The following is a 14,661-nucleotide window of genomic DNA, read 5'->3' as shown; positions in this document are numbered from 1 at the left end:
ATAAGGAGAAGCAACGTGATTTAGTGGAAAGAGCCTGGGCTTGGGAATCAAAAGACATGGGTTCTAATCCTGGTTCCGTCGCTTGTCCGCTGTGTCACCTTGGGCAAGTCGCTTAACTTCTCTGTGCCTCAGTTCCCTCATCTGTAAAATGGGGATTAAAACTGTGAGCCCCACGTGGGACAACCTGATTACCTTGTATCTGCCCCAGCGCTTAGAACAGTGCCCTGCACATAGTCAGTGCTTAACAAATACCATCATAATAATATGATTGAATGAATGAATCTAAGGTGGAGGTAAGCAGGTATTAAATCCTCCTTTCTCAGAGGAGGAAACTAGAGCCCAAAGACTTGACCAAGGTCACACAGCAGACAAGCGGTGGTGCCAGGATTAGAACTCGGGTCTCCTAACTCCCTGGTCTGGGCTCTCTCTGTTGGGCCATGCTGTTATCCACTCTTCCCACCTCCCCTGCCCCCTCCCACCGTGCCCTGTTTTCAGGAGCTGAATCCTAGCTTCCATGGGGCTCTTTCCTAGTTGAAATGTCATCCTGATTCTCTAAAGAGAATTATATGACAATAGTGGTCCAAGAGAGTGACTAGAGAAGCAGCTTAGCCTAGTGGATCAATCCCAAACCTGGGAATCAGAAAGACCTGCGTTCTTAAATCCCGGCTCCGCCACTTGTCTGCTGCGCGTGACCTTGGGCGAGTCACTCCGCTTCTCTGGGCCTCAGTGACCTCGTCTGTAAAACGAGGTGTAAAACTGTGAGCCCCAGATGAGACGGGGACTGTGTCTAACCCGATTAGCTTGTGTCTACCCCACCGCTTAGTAAGGTGCCTGGCACATGACAAGTGCTTAAGGAGTACCGTTAAAAAAACCCAAAAAACGACTCCACGACGAACAAAATCGCAGCTCCGGGGAAGCCCCCGGCAGTGAAGCTTTAGCGAGAGATGACTGCAGTCAAGGAAGCGAGACGCTCTTTGCTAATCATACTCATAAGGAAGTCGATCCATCACTGCCTCGTCGTATAATAATAATAATAACTTTGGTATTTGCTTAGCACTTACTTTGTGCCAAGCACTCTTCTAAGCGCTGGGGTAGATACCAGGTACTCAGGTTGTCCCACGTGAGGCTCTCGATCTTCATCCCCATTTTACAGATGAGGGGGGTAGAAGATGAGGTAACTGAGGCAATGATAAATTAAGCGACGGCCCAAGGTCACACAGCTGGAATTAGAACCCACGACCTCTGACTCCCAAGCCCGGGCTCTTTCCTCTAAGCTACGCTGCTTCTCTCTGCCGAGGGACACAGAGCACAAACATGCCCAGCTGATCCTCCGCAGAGAGAAGCGCGGGACGGGACGCCGACCCAAGCCACCGTCCTGTCGGCTGAGGGAAGACCAGAATCTCCAGGGCCGGGCCGGCTTCTCCCCGGAATGGTTCCGTCCTGCCGGGTCACTGTTGGGTAGCCCCTCCGTGGCAGCTCGCCACGGTGACTTCAGAGACTCCGCTTCAGGCTCAGGGGCTTCGCGGGGAGAAGCCTCTAGACTGTGAGTTCCTTGTGGGTGGCCAACGTATCTACCAACTCTCCCAAGCGCTCAGTACAGTGCTCTGCACACAGTATGCGCTCAATACCCCTGATTGATCAAAGCCGAGCGCTTCGACGGCATAAACGTCCTCCCTTCGGAGGGCAGCACGGTCTGCCATCGATATCTCCTCCTCCCTCTCCCCATAAGGCTTTGTGGGTGCTCTGGGAACGTGTCTAATTCTGTTATAATGTACTCTCCCAAGCACTCAATAAATACCATTTATTGATGGATTCCGGGGAAATGAGCGAGAAAGTTTCTCCTTTTAAGTGATTCCTTGATGGAGGGAGACGGACAGCAGATGGGATGGAGCCACGCAGAGGGAGCAGGGAGAGTTCCCAAACGCCTAGCACAATGTACTAGGACTCTCAGTAAGTGCTGCTTCTACTAAGTGAGAGAAGAGACCGACAGAAGGAGAGAGGCAGAAAGCGAGGGAGAGAGAGATCAAGAGCTGGGCAGAGGGAGGTAGACAGGGAGGGAGGAGAGCGTCTTTCTGTGAAAGGTGACACATTATAAATGATGAAATATGTTGCCCTCTTCCGGGATTTGCAGGCAGGGCCCTCTTCTGTTTCTTTCTTTTTCAAATTAATTTTCCTCCGGTGCCTATGTGGTTGTAACGTGGTATCCGCTCAGATCACTGTTCCCTTCACGGGGTTGGCGGGGCCACCCCGGGGCGGGGAGGGAGGACGGAGTGAGTGGGGGGCTTGGCGGGGGGCCGGCCTCCCCCCCGGGCTGAGCACAGCAGGTGGGGAGGTTTTATTTGCGGGGAGGACGGCACGAGCTCAGAGATGAAAAATCGAGTGCTCGGGCCGTGATCTGGTTTGGAAGGAAAGCGCTGAGTGGACTGAGCTGAGATTCTCGCTGACCGCCCCGTTTTGCCGTTCATTACCCGCTTCCCATCACCGTTTCCCTCAGTTTCGAGAAATTTTATATGACAGCTCTTCTCCTCTCCCCTGGATGGAGGCTTGGCTTAGGGCCTGTACCCCTTAGGCATTCTCATAGTCATCCCACCCTCAGCGTCCCATCGCTTATGTCCATATCCTTACACTCTGACGTTTGACCTGCCTGTCATTTATTCTATTGCCTTTCTTCCCCCGCTAGACTATTAGCTCATTGTGGGCAAGGAATGTGTCTACCCACTCTGTTATATTGGACTTGCCTAAGCGCTTGATAATAATAATCACAGTAATAATGATATTCGTCACACACTTACTATGTGCCGAGTCCTGTTCTAAGCTCTGGGGTAGATACAAGGTCATCAGGTTGTCCCACATGGAGCTCACAATCTTAATCCCCATTTTACAGATGAGATAACTGAGGTACAGAGAAGTTGAGTAATTTGCCCAAGGTCACACGTCGGGTAAGTGGTGGAGTGGATTCGAATCCAGGTCCTCTGACTCCAAAGCCCGTGCTCTTGCCAGTAGGTTATGCCGCTTCTCTTAGCGCAGTGCTGTGCACACAGTAAGGGCTTAATAAATACCACCCGTTGACTGATAGACTGTCGGCTCGTTGTGGGGAGGGAATGTGCCTAGCAACTCTGTTGGATCGAACTCTGCCATCGGCCGCTGGTCCCGTTTGCTCCATCCGTTCTTCCAGCCGGGGTCGGTATAGACCTCGGCCTCTCCCACCCGAATCCCTAATTCCCCTTCTCCAACCTTTTTCTCTCCCTCCACTCCCAGGAATGAAGACCCATCTGCCGGGAATAGGGTCTCAAGGTCTCTGTGTTCATGCAAAATCTTGTGACCCTCCCTCACACATAAACTCGTTGTGGGAGGGGAGTGTGTCTGTCATATTGTTATATTGTACTCTCCCCAGCGCTTAGGACAGTGCTCTGCCCACAGTAAGCCCTCGACAAATATTATGGATTGATTGATTCCACCTTCAAAAAGTAACTGTGGTATTGGTGAAGCGCGTACACTCTACCAGGTACTGTGCTAAGCGCTGGGGGAGATACAGTCAGACCACACGGAAAATTTCCAGTCCCCCGTAATAATAATAACAATAACTGTGGTATTTATTGAGCGCTTACTGTGTGCCAGGCCCTGTTCTAAGCACTAGAATAGACACAAGGTAATCAGGTTAGACACAGACCCTGTCTCACAAAGGGCTCACAGTCTTAATCCCCGTTTGACAGATGAGGGAACTGAGGCAGAGAGAAATGAAAGGACTTGCCCAGGATCACACAGCAGACAAATGTTGGAGTCGGGATTAGAACCCAGCTCCTTCGGACTCCCAGGCCCGTGCTCCATCCGCTAAGGCCATGCTGCTTTGCATGGGCCTCACGGTCCATCAGGGGAGGGGAAACCGATACGGAATCCCCATTTTACAGAGGCACAGAGAAATTAAGGGAGTCTTCCAAGGTCACAGAACAGGCAAGTGACTGAGCTGTAAGCTTTTTTTATTCTCCTCTATATCCAGAGCCTTCCTGTCACCTTCAGGTAAATAGATCAGTTTAAATGTGATTTTCAGTGAACCTTACTAGCCTATAAACTCCTGGAGGGCAGCAAACCTATCTGGTCACTCCATCTTACTCTCCCAAACGCTTAGTGCAACGTCCCGCACCCCATAGGCGCTCTGTAAATACTATCGAGGGACTGAAATAACCCACCCTTAAAACAATCAACTACAGCACGGTGAAGTCAGCGTCTCAGTGACTTTACCACAGAGTCTTTAAAATTGCGGAGTGTGTGGGGAGCTGAGGACTCGGCATTTGTGAGGAATTTATAAGGAATAAAGAAAAGGGAAGAAAAGAAAAGAAGGGAAGCAGTGTGACCTAGTGGAAAGAGCTCGGGCCTGGGAGTCCCAAGGACCTGGGTTCTAATCCCGGCCCCACCACTTGTCTGCTCTGTGACCTTAAGCAAATCACTTCGCTTCTCCGGGGCCCAGTTCCTTCATCTGTAAAACGGGGAAAAGACCGCGAGCCCCATGTGGGACACGGACTGTGTCCGACCTAGATTGTACCTACCCCAGCGCTTAGTACCGTGCCTGGCACATAGTAAGTGAATAACAAATATCATAAAATGAAAAGGAAAAAAAGGAAAATAACCTGAGAGTGCTCCACTTTGAAAGTCCCTAACCCCAAGCCTCCTACGCTGTGGCTGTCAACACATGACAAGACTGCATTTCACCGGCATGTGGAAATTCGAGCGACTCCTCTCCCACTCCATTCCGCGTCGCCCTGACTTGTCCCTTTGCTCTTCCCCTCTCCCAGCCCCACAGCACTTATGTCCATATCTGTCATTGATTCATTTCCATTAACGTCTGTGTCCCCCGCCTCTAGACTTTAAGATCACTGTGGGCAAAGAATGTGTCTGTTTACTGTTGTATGGCACTCTCCCAAGCACTTAGTACAGTGCTCTGCACACAGTAAGCGCTCAAGAAATATGACTGGATGAATGAAGCATATCAACCGAAGAATATCTCCCCTCCCCGCCTCGCCAAGGTACCTGGCACTAAATAAGAGGAGGGAATGGCGGCGGGGGCGGTTGAATGAAACAGTGAAAATAACACAGCTCTTCCTGGCAGTAGCCTTACTGCGCTGCATTTAGAAGGCTGGTAGCCATTTTGGCAAGTTTTCTCTCAGCTCTCCTTGTACAGAGCCCTGTTTCTCCTTGTATTAGCCGGTTAAATAATAAGAATGGTAATATTTGTTAAGTATTTACTTGTGGCAAGCACTGTTCTAAGCGCTGGGGTAGATATAAGTTAATGAGGTTGGACCTAGTCCCTGTCCCACATGGGGCTCACAGTCTTAATCCCCATTTTACAAATGAGGGAACTGAGGCCCAGAGAAATAAAGTGACTTGCCCGAGGTCACACAACAGACAAATGGAGATGAGATTAGAATCCAGGTCCTTCCGACTTCCAGGCTCTATCCACGAGGCCACACTGCTTCCCTGGTTCAGAGGACGCCTGAAGCCGGGCAGCGCCTCGCCCACGCCTACGCTTCCCCGGTTCATCCCTAAATGTGTCTTCAGACGGGTGGGAATCTCTATAGCGAGGGTATCCTTTCATTCCCGAGCAGATCCCGATTGTCCCAGTGTTGGAATAGAGCAGGGGGCGGGGACTCTCAGAATCCAGAAAGCATCAGGCACCTTGTTTCTCCCTGGAGGAAGGTGTTTATTTAGGGTCCTTGGCTTGAAGTTGGGGGTCCGACAGTGGGGGCTGGGGGGGCTGTGCCAAGCACCTAATGTATGCAGAGAGCTGGACTGAGCGCTTGGGAGAGGACAGCAGAGAAAAAACTGCTTCTTTACCATTGTATGGAATGAGGAGGGCTCATCTTGGCAGCTGTGTGACTATGGGCAAGTCACTTAACTTCTCTGTGCCTCAGTTACCTCATCTGTAAAATGGGGATGAAGACTATGAGCCTCACGTTGGACAACCTGATTACCCTGTATCTACCCCAGTGCTTAGAACAGTGCTCTGCACATAGTGAGCACTTAACAAATACCCACATTATCATTATTATTATCCTTCTCTCTCCTGACATCCCCAGAGTCCCAGGGCTGTAGGGCAGAAATTCCCTCTCATGCACTTCACTGACAGCATCTCGAACAGGTGAAGGGGCCGGTTTGAAGGGTGGACGGGAGTCTCCCGGTGGTCCTCTCTGAGGGCCCAAGCTGTCTCCGTGGGCCACTCATTGTGGACCTTCAGCCCCTTGGGGCTAAGTCTGGGCGCCCCAAAGAGGAGCATGTTCGTGGTTCAGATAGACGGGCCGGTTCTGGGCCGCCTGGCACCCCCTAAACGCAACGATCTCTCGTTCTTCTGGGGCCACCTGAGGGAACCTCGAGCTTGAGGCGTAATGGAAAATACTGATAACAGTATTCCAACTCTGTTATGTTGAACTCTCCCAAGCCCTAAGCGCAGTGCTCTGCACACAGTAAGCGCTCATTCGATACGAGTGACCGAATGAATGGGGTTCCCTCACCGGGGGTAAGTGGTGTAGCAATCATTTCAGTGATTAATTATCGTGTTTATCAAACCAGCCTTACCTAGTACTGTGCTGGTTGCCCCAGCGGATACAAGATAAGCAGGTCAGTCCCTGTCCCACATCGGGGTCACGGTTTAAGCGGGGAGGGAGAACAGGTACTAAATCCTCATTTTACACAGGAGGAAAATGAGGCCCAGAGGGGTAAAGTGACTCGTCCCGGGTCACCCAACAGAGCAGGGATTAGAACCCGGCTCTCCTAAATCTCTGTCCCTCTCGGAGTGCTCAGTGATCTGTACCGTGGACCTCACTAAGGCGGATTAAAACACGGTCACGGCCTTTGAGGAGCTTCTGTTCTACCGTGTTCGGAACACTGTGCTTAACAGCGTTTGGGAGAGTACAGTGGAATCCGTAGACATGATTCCCACCCTCCAGGAGCTTCCAGTCTAGCTGGCGTGTGTCCCTCCAGGTGCCTTCAACTCCAGTGCCCACCCCCACCTCCAGCCCGCCGGAGGCATGGGGTCCGTGGGCCCGCGACCCATTGCGTTGTTAAATAGTCCCGTTCTCGCTCTCTCCAGGAATGCCGTCACCGACCACACTGAAGAAGTCCGAGAAGTCCGGGTTCAGCAGCCCTTCCCCCTCGCAGACCTCCTCTCTGGGGACGGCGTTTACCCAGCACCACCGGCCTGTCATCACGGGACCCAGAGGTGAGGCTTTCCCCCTGGGACCATGAGAGAGCCCCCTTCTCTTTCCCCCTCCCCTCCACCCCGCACCAGCCAAGGACGGCGGTGGCGGTTTCAGGTTTCGAGTCTGCCCACGGCAGAAACATTCCTGACAGCGGGAGGGGGTGTCGGGGGTGGGCTTCCGGTGAGCAGCGCGCTGCGACGGAAAGGTGCCGGGGGTAGGAAGTTGTTGTGGGCCGGGGGATCGTGCCTGGCCCGGGAGGAGGAGGGTCTGTTTGAGTAGCACTGGGCAGAATCCCCTGATCCCCAACCACCCCCCCCCAGCATTTTGAGACTTGTCAGGATGGTGGGCGGCGAGTCGGGGGACGGGACAAGGGGAGGTGTTGCTGAGCCACCGTATATGTAGAGTAGCAGAACACCTTCCTCCTCCATTTCCAGCTCAGCGCCGGGCCCCTTCCTGCCTGGCCAGGCACTGTGGGGGAGGGCGGGTCCAAGATCTCCCGCTCCACAGGTCTGCCCCGGGGACAGAGACAAAGGAGGCCGGAAGCCGTTTATCGCTTTCCCAGAAGCCTTCGCTTCGATGCCTGTTGGGCGACTTTCCGTGTCTTCCAGAACTCCCGGTTCTCCCCAAATGTGGGGTCATGACCCCTCCATGTCCCACGGTCAGGAAAAGGCACGCTCCAGTTCCCCCACCTCGACTAGCAGCACGTGCACAGAGCCACTTCTCCCCTCTCCGGGGTACGCTCCTTCCGGCCAGAAGCGCCGGCCGGAACGACCTCTCCTTATTCCCCAAACGCGCGGAGGGAACCTTCCTGTTCCATCCCAAGCACTTTTACCCACCCTTCCCGGGCAGAATCCCCAACCCCCTTCTTACGGCCTCCGAGTTAGTTTGGGTTTCAGTTACAGAACCTTCGGGGGGCCTGTGGCCCATCATCTGGAGCCATTGTGCCCCTATACCTTACCAGTCCCCCCCGGCTTGGTTCAGATCTCAGGGCACAGCTGGGACGCCAGCGAGTCTGGCCTGAAACCGGGATCAAGAGGCCTAGCCAATCGGGCATTTCCCCCCCTCTGGCATTTTACGCCTCTGAAACTCAGACAAGCAACAGCGGGAGGCGAAGCTGTTGGAATCCTTGGGCCCAGCCCAGTGTCTGCCTAAACCTTTCCGTCTCTCCTGCCTGAGTGCAGGGAGAGCGACCCAGCCTCCGCCCCGACTGCGGAACCCCTGGGCCCCGGCGGGGAGAGGTTCTCCTCGATCGGCGGGCCTCGTCGAGCGCCCGCTCTATCCGGAACGCTGCGCTAAGCACTGGGGAGAGTGCCATCGAGTAAGAGACCTAGCCCCTGTCCTTGAGAACTTGCTCTGCTGTTCCCTCCTGCCCCGCACTCTTTATTGAGAAACAGCGTGGCCTAATGGATAGAACCCGGGCCTGGGAGTCAGAAGGACCTGGGTTCTAATTCCAGCTCTGCCACTTGTCTGCTGTGTGACCTTGGGTAAGTCTCCGTGACTCAGTTGCCTCATCGGTAAAAAAATGGGGTATAAGACAATGAGCCCCATGTGGGGCATGGACTGTGTCCAACCTGATTAGCTCGTTTCTATGCCATCGCTTAGAACAGTGAGCCCGTCGTGAGCAGGGATTGTCTATTTGTTGCTGAATCGTACTTCTCAAGCACTTAGTACAGTGCTCTGCACCCAGTGAGCGCTCAATAAATACAATTGAATGAATGAATAGTGCTTGGTACATAGTAAGCGCTTAACAAATTATTATTATATGTACAACTGATGGGATGGATTTCCATGCATAAAACTTTGAGCCCTTAAACGCTGTGGTTTCTTCAGCCCTGGCCTGCTCTGAGTCTAAGCCCTTGAAAGGCAAAAAGGTGTGTGTGGTCTGGTGGTAAAATCCAGGGATGACTCTCTTCCCGCCCACTCCGATCCCCGTTCCGCTGTGGCTTGTATACATCACTTAACCCTGCGGCCTCAGTTTCCCCATCTGTATCCTGGGGCTCATCTCTTCTGAGGATGTGGTTGTGCTTAATCGGCTAGCGTTTCTCGAACTCTCCGAGCTCAAAAAGCATAATATGAAAGTAAATGGTCTGTTAGTAACGCATTAGAGGAAAGGCAGCGAGGATGGATTGTTAGCCAGTAAGTGAATGGGTACGGCCGGCGATTCCCGTCCTCATGGAAGTCTCCAAGGGGCTGTCACTTCAGGAAGTTCTGTTACTGCTACAGTTCGAAATCACGTCTTTTTCCCTCTCTCTTCTGACTCTTCCTTTGGCCGACAGGTGGTTGGGTGGGGTTTGGACAGGAGGGGCGTGTGTGGAATTGTTATAAATAGCAGGGTGAAGCAGCATGGCCTAATGGATAGAGCTCAGGGCTGGGAGTCGGACGTACCCGGGTTCTAATTCTGCCTCTGCCACTTGTCTGCTGTGTGACCTTGGGGACGTCACTTCATTTCTCTGGGCCTCAGTTACCTTATCTGTAAAGTGGGGATCAAGACGCCGATCCCCATCTGGGACATAGACTGTGTCCAATGCGATTATCCTCTATCTACCCCAGTGCTTAGTACAGTGCCTGGTGCACGATAGATGCCTAGCAAATACCATAAAAAAATGGCTTTGAGTCTGAAGCCATTACTGCCCACTTGAGGGTGATATCTTTTCCTATTTCATTCGCGTCAGTGTTTCGAGAGCCGTGAAAGAACTCTCACCCCAATGCTTAGTACAGTGCCTGGTACACAGTAAGTATTTAACAAATACCGCAATTATTAAGAGCCTGGGCTTGGGACTCAGAGGTCATGGGTTCAAATCCCAGCTCTACCATTTGTCAGCTGTGTGACTGTGGGCAAATCACATCTGTGCCTCGGTTACCTCCTCTGGAAAATGGGGATTAAGACTGTGAACCTCACATGGGACAATCTGATGACCTTGTATCTACCCCAGCGCTTAAAACGGTGCTCTGCACATAGTAAGCGCTTAACAAATACCAACGTTATTATTATTAGATTGTAAGACTAATTACGATTAGACTGTAAGCCCGTCAAAGGGCAGGGACTGTATCTGTTACCGATTTGTACATTCCAAGCGCTTAGTACAGTGCTCCGCACATAGTAAGCACTCAATAATACTACTGAATGAATGAATTATTATTATTATTATTATTAAGCACTTGGGAGAGTCCAATGGAGTTAGTAGACATGACCCCCACCCTTGGGGAGCTTTTTGTCCAGTGGGGAGGGAGAAACATTTGAGAGAACTAGGCATGTCTACTCGTATGGGGAGAGTGAGCTGTGGGCATAAGGAAGAGAAGAACCTGAGGACAGCAGTCTGTAAACTCCATCTACTGTGGTGCTAAGCGCTTAATACAGTGCTCTGCACACAGCACTCAATAAATATCGAGTGAATGAAAAATTTGGGCTATCGGGCAGGAGGCAGGCTATGTTGTTGTGCGGGGGGCACCGCCCTGCAAGGAGGAGGCTGCGGAATAATAATAACTGTTGTACTTGTTAATCGCTTACTATATGCCAGACACTGTACTAAGCACCGGGGTGGATACAACACATTGGGTTGGACACGGTCCCCGTCCTGCAAGGGGCTCACAGTCTTAATCCCATTTTAGAGATGAGGTAACTTAGACACAGAGAAGTGAAGTGACTTTCCCATGGCCACACAGCGGGAAAAGTGGCCGAGCCAGGATTAGAACCCGTGACCTTCTGACTCCCAGGCTCGTGCTCTATCCACTAGGCCCTCCTGCTTGTGGTTTGAGAGCGGAGCCCTTCATCCCTGAACCTTTCCCCACAAGAAATAGTTCATGCCAACACAGGAACAGTTTTCACCCCCGACACCTTGGCTGGGGTTTAGTCAAAATTTGGAAGCATTTGCTGGGCGCATGGACCGGTTGAGGCATAAGACCGAGTGGAGAGGGAACGGGGCTGGGAGCCAGGAGACCTGGGTTCTAGGCCAGCCCTGCTTCTGACAAGTCATCTAATACTGCTATTACTACTAATAATGATAGTCATGGTATTTGTTGAGCGCTTATTACATTCCAAGCAGTGTACTGGGTGCTGGGGTAGGTACGAGATAATCAGGTCCCTCATGGGACTCACAGTTCTAAGTAGGAGGGAGAACGGGTATTGAAAACCCTTTTTGCAGAAGAGGGAACTGAGGCACCGCAGCGACCTCATTTCCTCACCTGTCCAAGGGAGTGACAGACCCCTGGTGTCCCTCTCTCTCAGGCCGAGACCCCCAGGTGGGGCAGGGCGGCCACTTGATCAGGTCTGCCCCGGGCCTGATGCGTCGGCTACCGCGGGCAGGGCACCCGCGGAGTTAGCATGGGGGGGCCAGGATTGGATGCAAATGGCTGTAGAAAGCCCTCTCCGGTCGGCCAGCAGCGAGTCCAGCTTCATGGCCCTCTCTGATTAGTCCTCAGCGAAGCCAGCTTATGGCCCTCTAATAATAATAATAATAATGATGGTATTTGTTAAACGCTTACTATGTGCCAAGCACCATTCTAAGCACCGAGCTAGATACAGGGTAATCAGTTGTCCCGTGTGCGGCTCCCAGTCTTCATCCCCATTTTCCAGATGAGGTAGATGAGGCACAGAGAAGTGAAGTGACTTACTCAAGGTCACACAGCAGACACGTGGCAGAGCTGGGATTCGAACCCACGTCCTCTGACTCCCAAGCCCGTGCTCTTGCCACTAGACCATGCTGCTTCTCCGCTTCTCAGAGGGGACCCTCCCCGATGGGTCCTCAGCAAGCCTGGCTTCGTGGCCTCATGGAAGCGGGCGGGCAGGAAGCCCCCGCCCCGTTTCCCCCCAGGTATTTCCTCCGAGCCGGCCTTGGGGGAGGGGGTCAGGGTGGAACCGGCCGTCCAGTATCCCGTGCTGGCTGGATCTCAAGCCCAGCGCTGGGCCACCAGAGGAGGCCACGGGCAGGGGCTGGATGGGCCCCTTTTCTGCTTTGGCCCTGCAGAAGACAGCCGCCTCCACCCCAGACTAATAATAATAATGATGTTGGTATTTGTTAAGCGCTTACTATGTGCAGAGCACTGTTCTAAGCGCTGGGGTAGATACAGGGTAATCAGGGTGTCCCACGTGAGGCTCACAGTCGTAATCCCCATCTGACAGGTGAGATAACTGAGGCCCAGAGAAGTCAAGTGACTTGCCCACAGTCACACGGCTGACAAGCGGTGGAGCCGGGATTCGAACCCATGACCTCTGACTCCCAAGCCCATGCTCTTTCCACTGAGCCACGCTTTCTCCTAGCATCCCGGTGCCCCTGTCAGAAACAGAGCCGTGGGCTAGGTGGGCTCCAGTGGGGGACTGAGCCAGGGTGGCATTGCCCATGTTCTGCGACAGTTTGGATGTTGGGAGGTGAGGGTGGCGGCCAGGACCGTCGCCCGGTGACCGATCCCCTCTTTCCGTTCCCTCCCCTGGGCTGCTTGGACCCGTGGTCCAGTCTCCCCTCGCCAGAACAAGCCCTCCGGCCATCGTCGAGCCAAACCCTGGTCCAAGAAGGACAGAAAGAGGCTGGGCTGGGCTAGCAGGGAGCTGAGGTGCCAGGGCCGGTATGCCCACAGCGGGCACCGGGGACCCCGTCAGAGAGCCCATGCCAGCTGCAGTCCACGCTCCCACCCCCCAACACCCCGCTTCGTCACCCCCGGCCGTCAGAGTCTCCCCGTCCGGGCTGGGGAAAATTTCCCTAAAAGGGGCCGGAATGTTCCCAAATGAGGGGCTTGGCTGCCGGGGGGTTGGGCGGGAAGCGGGACCCCTCCGTGCGTGGGGGGTGGGTTTGTTCTCGGGACTGACCGTTAAATCAGCCCGCGCCTCCCAGATACATCGCTTTATTGCTCGCTTCGTTCAAAAGCCTCTTAAGATAATGAATAATCTCAGCTTCCCCCGGATCGGTATTGCCTTTATAACTCATGTCTGCGGGAAATCGAAAGGCGTTTGGAACCTGGAGCGAGGTCCGGTCGGAAGGCCGCAGTGCGAAAAGGAGGAGGGCGTGCGGGGAGGGGAAGAAGAAAGAGGGGGATGGTATTTATTGAGCGCCCCCTCCCCCCACGTCACCCCCGCACAGTGCCGACAACGCTGTGTTCTCCACCCCCGTGGAATCTCGTGCCTTCTAACGGTGCGGGGTCGGGGACGAGAGCCACGCAGGGAAGGGGAGAGACGTCGGCTCGGCCAAGGCGGCGGCTGGGGGGCCGTTCACGACGTCTGCGGGGCCCGCGATCTCGCTGTCTCTCTAACAGGCGTCTCTGTCTCGTCTCCCGTAGCAAGTCCTCACGCCACACCGTCGACGCTTCATTTTCCAACGTCCCCCATCATCCAACAGCCCGGTCCCTACTTCTCCCACCCGGCCATCCGCTACCACCCCCAGGAGAGCCTGAAGGAGTTCGTCCAACTCGTCTGTCCCGACGCTGGCCAGCAGGCTGGGCAGGTGGGGTTCCTAAATGTAAGGAGACTCCGTTTTCTTTCTTCAGGCGGGGAAAATAACGCACCCTTCCTCCAGCGGCGGGTGGGCACCGAGGGTACCCTCGGGCTTCCGACGCCGGGGAGAGCGCCGCAGGGGTCAGAGGCAGGGGCCTGCCCTTCGTGGAGCTCACGGCCTCCCCGGACTAAGAACGGCTCTGTACCGTCGGGGCGCGTGGGCCCTACCTGGATTTCTCCTAGCTTCCTAGAAAGACTCAGCGCGGCCCAGCGGGAAGAGCCCGAATCTGGGAGTCAGAGGACCCGGGTTTAATCCCGGCTCTGCCGCTTACCTACCGGGTGACTTTGGGCAAGTCGCTTCACTTCTCTGGGCCTCAGCTTCCTCATCCATAAAACGGGGACTCAATCCTGGATCTCCCTCCCTCGTAGACTGTGACGGTCACGTGGCACAGAGATTTTGTCCAACCTTATTATCCTGTACCTACCCCAGTGCTTAGCACGGTTCTTGGAACATAGTAAGCGCTCAACAAATGCCACAACAATAATGATAGTGATTGTTATTATTATTACTCACGGGGTCAGAGGTTGGCAGTGCCAGTCTGCCACAGGGTCTTAAATCACCCCTCACCCTAATAATAATAATAATGTTGGTATTTGTTAAGCGCTTACTATGTGCAGAGCACTGTTCTAAGCGCTGGGGTAGACACAGGGGAATCAGGTCGTCCCACGTGGGGCTCACAGTCTCAATCCCCATTTTACAGATGAGGGAACTGAGGCACAGAGAAGTTAAGTGACTTGCCCACAGTCACACAGCCGACAAGTGGCAGAGCTGGGATTCGAACTCATGAGCCCTGACTCCAAAGCCCGTGCTCTTTCCACTGCGCCACGCTGCTTCCCCTGTAGCGTGGGCATCTGACCTCGGGCATTTCGACCGTGAAACCCCGGTCTGAACAGAATAGAAAAGACCGGATCGTTTTTCTTCGTCGTTTGTGGGGGGCCGGTGTCAGGGGGTCAAGGGGGGAGTGTGATCCGGCGGGTTCATCTTTTACT

General features: G+C 53.7%; 1 protein-coding gene across 3 annotated transcripts in view; it reads left to right on the top strand.

The window, feature by feature from the left end:
* The window catches only part of NFIA (nuclear factor I A), a 238,476-nt gene that overhangs the window by 188,121 nt on the left and 35,694 nt on the right, over positions 1-14,661 (top strand). For 2 of the 3 annotated variants that reach the window (XM_029046506.1, XM_029046504.1), the window contains 2 exons: positions 7,082-7,210; positions 13,458-13,636. In XM_029046506.1, coding sequence (XP_028902339.1) covers positions 7,082-7,210; positions 13,458-13,636 — 308 coding nt within the window. The remainder of the gene's footprint in view (positions 1-7,081; positions 7,211-13,457; positions 13,637-14,661) is intronic. The other variant, XM_029046505.1, reaches the window with a different exon arrangement.

This window comes from Ornithorhynchus anatinus, chromosome 18 (assembly GCF_004115215.2).
Source record: "Ornithorhynchus anatinus isolate Pmale09 chromosome 18, mOrnAna1.pri.v4, whole genome shotgun sequence".
Lineage (NCBI taxonomy): Eukaryota > Metazoa > Chordata > Mammalia > Monotremata > Ornithorhynchidae > Ornithorhynchus > Ornithorhynchus anatinus.
Note: the sequence above shows the minus strand (reverse complement) of the source record. Positions and strands in the feature narration are given on the sequence as shown.